The sequence below is a fragment of the Pangasianodon hypophthalmus genome, chromosome 17 (genome assembly GCF_027358585.1).
Source record: "Pangasianodon hypophthalmus isolate fPanHyp1 chromosome 17, fPanHyp1.pri, whole genome shotgun sequence".
Taxonomy (NCBI): Eukaryota; Metazoa; Chordata; class Actinopteri; order Siluriformes; family Pangasiidae; genus Pangasianodon; species Pangasianodon hypophthalmus.
In genome coordinates, this window is record NC_069726.1 from 23,971,165 (window position 1) to 23,979,153 (window position 7,989).

The window sequence follows — 7,989 nt, forward strand, 5'->3', positions numbered from 1 at the left end:
TACAACTACAAAATACGCTCTTTCAGGACAGTAAGAATGCACTCTTTTATTCCACCAACATTTGACATTATTTTTTAATATTAAAAAGGCAAATACAAGCACTGTATCCTGATACCACACTGACACTTTACTATTGGCTAGTTTTGGGTTAAAGTTCAATTTTAAATTCTGACATATACAGAAACTTAGGACGTCTTTAGCTAAAGGTAAAGTTTGTGAAAATCTATTAAACATAATGCGAGCTGCAGCTGATTTGATCAAAGTAGTCCTGACTCCCTCCCTTGTCTTCTATATGCTTGCGCTGAATCGGAACCTCTCCAATATGGCGGAGGCGTTGACGTGTTGCACTAGCTAGCAACAGCGTCACGTTCTGTTCCGCCCCTATTTCTTTGAACCACCAATAAAATCACTCGCTTTGAAGAATGACGTGTTCGATTTCAAAGCAAGGCGGGATCCAGTAAACAGCAGAATGGCGCACTGAGCTAATCTCATAAAGCTAGCTATCTGACTAGCTGTGTTAGTGACTTCTTTTTACTCGTTATTTATGAGTGCTCATATTAATAAACTGTCTTAAATTAAGTGCAGAATGGATTCTGAATCCGGACAAAATATAAAATCAGATCATGATGGCGCTGAAACTTTAAAATTTACACCACAAAGAGGCGGAACTTTGCTAGCATCAAGAAAAAGGTAAACAAACGCTTAGCGGTTAGCAAGAACCTGACTAGCAGGGTTGCCAGATTGAGTTCACTTTTTTAATTTTAATGACTTTTTAAACCTTTCAAACCAAAAACACAGCTAAATTAAACTTATTAAAATAAACTTATATATAAACATTATATATAAGCCTTAAATATTATGTAGCTAGGTCCAGATGTTTGAATTTTAAACATTTTTAACCTTATATATATATATATATATATATATATATATATATATAAATTTCCAAAATTCCTTGTGAATTAATAATAATTTATGAGCTAATAAATTTAGAGATTTATTTATATATATATATTTTTTTAAATCATGTATACATATTATACAGGTGCAGGTGAGTGCGAATGTTTACACCCCCCTTTGATTTCTGGTTGTAAACATGAAAAAAATGACCCCTATTTTACAGTTTATCTACAAAATTCCATGTTCATTTAATGTTTTCTGACATACAGCCTAAATATTACAGCACCTAAGCTTCTTTATTCGCATGCTCATAAGTTTACACCCCCTCTGACATGCTCTAGTGTACTGTATTTGCCTTTATTTGAGTCTTATTAATGTGTACTGAAATCGATTCTGTATTTAACAGGTAGCAGTGCAATGCAATTAAAATAGGAGTAACAGGCTCATACTTGCGAGTCCCTGTGAGAAGTTTTCCCCCTTTCTTTCCCCACAACATGTTAATATATGAGCAAATGTGCATTTGTGCTCTTGGGTTAAACTCACTATTAATATCTGATCACTAGTTCAGCATTTTTGTACCTCGAATTATTTTTAAATAAGAGTGCACAAATTTTTGCACTTCATTTTTAAAATTAAAGGTTTCACTTTGTTTGGAAACACACACCCCATGTAACTAACATTATTTACTGGTATTGTTGCTGACTGGATATTGATGATGTGTGTTCTTCCTCGAGCAGGACGCTCCACTCAGGATGGAAGAAAGTCAACTCCAGTTTTAAATCTCCAGTGAGTAACATCGTTCACGTGACGGACAGCTGCTCACGTTTCTCACGTTCCAGAAAACCATTTCACTGAACACTGACACACAGATGGACACTGAGAGCTGTGTGTGTGTGTGTGTGTGTGTGTGTGTGTGTGGAACAGGTTCAGGTTTCCAGCACGCTGAATAACGGGGTGTGTGTCGAGGAGGAGATCAGAGAACTACAGAACACACTGCTGCAGCTGGAGTCTGACATCACGCTGTTAGAAAGCGAGTAAGTGTGTGTGTGTGTGTGTGTGTGTGTGTGTGTGTGTGTGAGGAAACATGGTAGGTAGACTCACACTTCTAATATTCAGCTGATAATTTTGTGCTTCACTTCTTCATCATTACATCATGGAGATAAAACCTGATTCTTCCACTTGAGATCAACTCCAGAACTTCGATATTATATATTTTTAGATATTAGATATTTTACATCTGGTGTAAAATCTTTGAGATATATATATATATATACACAGTATCTCACAAAAGTGAGTACACCCCTCACATTTCAGCAACCATTTTGTTATATGTTCTTAAGGGACAAAACTATAGAAATGAAAATTGGATATACTTTAGAGTAGTCAATGTGCAGCTTGTATAGCAGTATAGATTTACTGTCCTCTAAAAATAACTCAACATACAGTCATTATTGTCTAAATAGCTGGCAACAAAAGTGAGTACACCCTAAGTGATAACATGTCAAAACTGTGTCCAAAGTGTCAATATTTTGTGTGAGCACCATTGTTGTCTACCACTGCTTTAATTCTCCTGGGCATGGAATTCACCAGAGCTGCACAGGTTGTTGCTGGGATCCTCTTCCACTCCTCCATAATGACATCACGGAGCTGCTGGATGTTAGACACATGGCGCTTCTCCACCTTCCGCTTGAGGACACCACACAGGTGCTCTGTAGGGTTCAGGTCTGGAGACATACGTGGCCACTTCATCACCTTCACCTTCAGCTTCCTCAGCAAGGCAGTTGCCAGCTATTTTGACAATAATGGCTGTATGTTAAGTTATTTTCAGAGGACGGTAAATCTATACTGCTATACAAGCAGCACATTGACTACTCTAAAATATATCCAAATTTCATTTCAAAAGTATTGTCCCTTGAGAAATGGTTGCTGAAATGTGAGGGGTGTACTCACTTTTGTATACACACACACACACACACACACACACCTGTGAGCGCATGACAGTAACTGAATTCTGTATTAATGCGTCAGGATTTAAATCAATAAAAGCGTCAAACTTAAACCATTGTTCGGTCCTTAGATTACACTCCTCATTGTCTGTGCTGTTGCTTAGCAACCAGAGCTCACTGTTAACATCCTGCAGCGTAAGGCGGAAAAATATTTATAATATAATAGCAAATGCTATTAAAAATAAATCCAGTTATTTATTGAACACACTCGGATTACGTTAGAGTGATTTATTCGGATCAGGGTCACGGTGGATCCGGTGGATCCCAGTGGATCCCGGGAACGCACACTCATTCACACCAAGGGGAAGGTTCGAGTCGCTGATCCGCATTTCCGGCACGTTTCTGGACAGCGGGAGGAAACCGGAGAACATGTGAAACTCCACACAGACAGTAACCCGAGCTCAGGATCGAACCGGGAACGCTGGAACTGTGAGGAGGCAACGGGGAAAAATGTTATTTCACGATGAATTTCTCAACATGTTTGCTTTTAGAGGTGGATCAGGTTCACTGTGGATTTAGCGTTAATCAGTTAATTGACTTGAATAGTAATAATCCGAAGCATGATCCAAATAACAATCAAAAATTGTAACGAAAACACTGATTAATGATTGAAATAAGCATTCTTAATATAATTTTGAAAAAAAATGTTCGAAATGTGATTAGATCAACGCTGAATAAAAGTTTCCTCTTTTCGCGGTGTAGTTTTTAAGTTTAATCCGGTTTAACAGCTAAAGTGGTTTTGTTATTTTTGTGATTTTTTAAAAAAAATTAATATTATTATTATTTTTCTTACAGAGGCGTCTGTGTGCACGAGCTCGATCTCCACATTAACCTGCTACACGAATATAACGACATCAAGGACATCGCACAGACTCTTCTAGGCAGGCTGGGTAAAAATCACACACTGAGGCCCCACACACACACACACACACACACACACATAGAGATACACACACACACACACACACACATAGAGATACACACACACAGAGGCAGAAACACACATGCAGAAAAAGACACACACTGAGACAGACACATTCACAGAAACAGACACAAAGGCACAGATACACACACAGAGATACACACATGCAGAGGCAGAAACAGACACACATATGCAGAAACACACACACACAGAGACAGACACACATGCAGAAACAGACACACACATACACAAACAGACACACACATGCTGAGACACACACACAGAAACACACACATGCAGAAAAAGACACACGCTGAGACAGACACAAAGGCACAGATACACACATGCAGAGATACACACATGCAGAGGCAGAAACAGACACACATATGCAGACACACACTCAGAGACAGACACACACACGCAGAGACAGACACACACACACACACACACAGAGGCAGAAACACACATGCAGAAAAAGACACACACTGAGACAGACACATTCACAGAAACAGACACAAAGGCACAGATACACACACAGAGATACACACATGCAGAGGCAGAAACAGACACACACAGAGACAGACACACATGCAGAAACAGACACAGATACACAAACAGACACACACATGCTGAGACACACACACACAGAGACAGACACACATGCAGAAACAGACACACATACACAAACAGACACACATGCTGAGACACACACACAGAAACACACACATGCAGAAAAAGACACACGCTGAGACAGACACAAAGGCACAGATACACACATGCAGAGATACACACATGCAGAGGCAGAAACAGACACACATATGCAGACACACACACGCAGAGACAGACACACACACGCAGAGACAGACACACATACACACACATGCTGAGACATGAACACACATGCAGGAAAAGACACACTGAGACAGACATTCACAGAAACAGACACACGTGCAGAGACAGACACACACATAGAGATACACACACACACTGAGACAGACACACATGCACAGATACACACACATAGAGATACAGACACACACATGCAGAAACACACACGCAGAAAGAGACAGACACACATACACAGAAACACACACACGCAGAGACAGACACACATACACACAGAGGCTGAGACAGACACACACAGAAACACACACGCATGCAGAAAAAGACACGCTGTGACAGACACACACACGCAGAGACGGACACACAGGGACACACACACACACAAACATGCAGAAAAAGACACTCTGAGACAGACACATTCACAGAAACAGACACAAAGGCACCTACACACACACACACACACACACACACACACAGAGACACACCTACATACGTGCACAGATACACACACATACAGAAGCGCACACAGAAACAGACACACACTTAGACCCCCGCATAAACAGAGAGAGACAGACACAAGGACAGACGTACCAACGCACACAGAGAGACAGACATGTACACACACATAGAAGAGAGACACACAGATAGCCATGCACACACACACACACACACACACACACACACACACACACACACAGTAATGTATAGGAGTATGATAATGGAGCTGCATTCTCCACAGTCCTCCACATAAAGAGCTCCTGTTAGAGCGTCAGTGTGTCGTACAGCGTCACTACTGTCGCCTCTTCACCCTGTGTGTTAACACAACTGTCCTTCTGTGTGTCTCGCTCACAGCCGGCCTGCGCAGCGTCACCACACGCGACTTGTACGCTCAGTTCGGCATGGAGCTGGACGACTGATTGGCTGAGCTGCGCTGTGGGAGGACCGAACACGGCGCTAACGCTGGCGGACGATTCTGGAGCAGAAAGCATTTCATCATCCTCACGAACGCGGTGGTGTGATGAAGCGGAGTCACTAACACACCCCGAAGTTCATCGTTTCATACTACAGCACGTCCCCAAGTGTTTTATTCCTCTTATACCACAGCAAATTGCTAATGATTACGATCTTTTAGTTATTAAACAACAGTCCTTCCCTCACCAGCCTCTCTTTTTTTCTCTTTCCTGTCATGTTACTGAGAAACAGCAAAAAAAAAGAAGCGTAAACTCGTCTGTCCTGAAGATGTCGGAAAACTTAAAGTCAGAGCTTTACCTCTGACTGTTACAAAGCACTGACACTGGAGACTCCTTCCATACATGTTCATTTTAAATAAACATCTCGTTACAGAAAACTTCACCATATCAACAATTACACAAGTCTATTAATCCGTTTATTATTAGCGAAGCGTCTGCCGTAAACGTCCCTGTGAACGAGCTGTTACTATAGAAACGATAACATATTGAACAAGCACATTAATATAAACCTGCGCTACAATCAGAGCTGCTGTTATAGAGAATTAATCAACACCTTCTGACCAATCAGAATGCAGACTGTCAAAGGGTTTCAGACTGTTTGTAAATGCAGTGGTGTTATTGTGTCTCTCTCCACAGTGTGTATGTGAGTCTCTGTTTAAACTCGTTAAACAGTTTATTAGTAAAATTGGAGATTTTGGCTGTAATGTTTCTGTGTTTGTCTTGTTTTTGCTCAAGGCTATAACTGTTTTTTTTTTTTTTTTTTTTTTAGAATAATTATAGACCTTTTGTTCACTTTAGTTTGATCCAAGTAATAAAACCCATCTGAACACTTGGCCTGTTGGTGATAGGTGATGGGTGGTGATGTGAAATACGTGGCACAGACAGTGGAAAACACTGATAATGTCGTCTATCGAACTGATAGCAGCCTGCAATAATCTCTCATCCTTATCTCTAAATGCTTTTAAGTAAAAGAACATTCACTCTCACTCCATTTTTTCAAGTTTGTTCATATCTGATCTTCAAACCACACAAAGACTAATCCAAATGAAATAACATACTCGTATTACTTAAACAATAACAATTATATATATAGAAAACTTCTGATTTTGAGTGCAAAATCCTACATTCTGTATGAGAAAGCACATGAATGAATTGACTACAAATTATAAAAATTAAGTTTAACACAATAAAAAAAACAGAAGAGCTATAAATAGAGTTTCTGCTGCTCTCTGGAACTCTATTGCAGATTTGGAGGCGTCTAAGAAGATAAAAAGGAGAACGTTATTCATTGATTCGTTCGTACATCTTCAGTAAGTGCTTTTTCCCTGAGGTGGATCCGGAGCCTATCCCGGGAATACTGGGTGTGAGGTAGGAATACACTCCGGATGGGATACTAGTACGTCTCAGGGCACCACACACACACACACACACACACACACACACACACACACACTCGCTGTACGTTTACACATGGGGCAATTTAACATAGCCAATCCAACGACCAGCATGTTTTTGGACAATGAGAGGAAACCAGAGAAGATGAGAAACTCCACACAGACAGAAACCTGACCTCAGGAGCTCAGGTTCAAACCGGGAACCCTGGAGCTGTGAGGTGGCGACGGGATAAAACGTTACTTCAGAATTAAACTTCTTGACATGCTTGTTAGAGGAAATGTGAAAGGATATATAATGACAAAATTGCTTTTGACATTGACGTAGATCAGGTTCAGTATGGATTTAGTGTTAATTAGTTAATTGACTTTAATTATAATAGTAATAATCGTTCAAAATTCCACAGTTTATTGTCATATTTACGGTAGAACAGGTATTTACACTGTATAATGAAATTCTTACTCTGAATTCCTTCTAATAAGCCATTAATACTGTATAGATAGTGCTACAAAATGGCTGGAAGTGGAAACAAAATGGAGGTCTGGGGTGCAGTCGGCGTTCAGGTTCATCCCAAAGGTGTTCAGTGGGGTTGAGGTCAGGACTCTGTGCAGGACACTTGAGTTCTTCCACTCCAACCTTCACACACCATGTCTTCATGGAGCTCGCTTTGTGCACAGGGGCATTGTCATGTTCGAACAGAGTTTGGGCCTCTTAGTTCCAGTGAAGGGAAATTGTAAAGCTACAGCACACAGAAACGTTCTACACAATTGTGTGGTAACAGTTTGGAGAAGAATTTAAAAAATCGTTGACGTGGTGAAGTTTTCTACACATTTAACATTCCTGGAAGGAGTCTCCAGTGTCAGCACTGGAACAGGTTTCCAGTGAAGGGAAATTGTAAAGCTACAGGTTAACACAAAGACATTCTATACAGCTGTGTGCTTCAAACTTCGTGACA

The 7,989-nt window shown here is 40.4% G+C and overlaps 1 protein-coding gene across 1 annotated transcript; it reads left to right on the forward strand.

Annotated features, from left to right (window-relative positions):
- Positions 1 to 435: 435 nt before the first annotated feature.
- On the forward strand, positions 436 to 5,828 carry swi5 (SWI5 homologous recombination repair protein). The gene is made up of 5 exons (XM_026942790.3): positions 436 to 690; positions 1,638 to 1,686; positions 1,825 to 1,934; positions 3,702 to 3,796; positions 5,524 to 5,828. Exons 1-5 carry the CDS (start codon positions 587 to 589, stop codon positions 5,586 to 5,588), a joined length of 423 nt encoding a protein of 140 aa, XP_026798591.1. The 5' UTR covers positions 436 to 586; the 3' UTR covers positions 5,589 to 5,828.
- Positions 5,829 to 7,989: the final 2,161 nt, after the last annotated feature.

Bases quoted from the DNA above. Each gene is read 5' to 3' on its own strand.
- swi5 (XM_026942790.3), top strand. From the start codon at position 587: ATGGATTCTGAATCCGGACAAAATATAAAATCAGATCATGATGGCGCT. The intron at 691-1,637 runs GTAAACAAACGC...TTCCTCGAGCAG, and splicing joins TTGCTAGCATCAAGAAAAAG to GACGCTCCACTCAGGATGGA. The intron at 1,687-1,824 runs GTGAGTAACATC...TGTGTGGAACAG, and splicing joins ACTCCAGTTTTAAATCTCCA to GTTCAGGTTTCCAGCACGCT.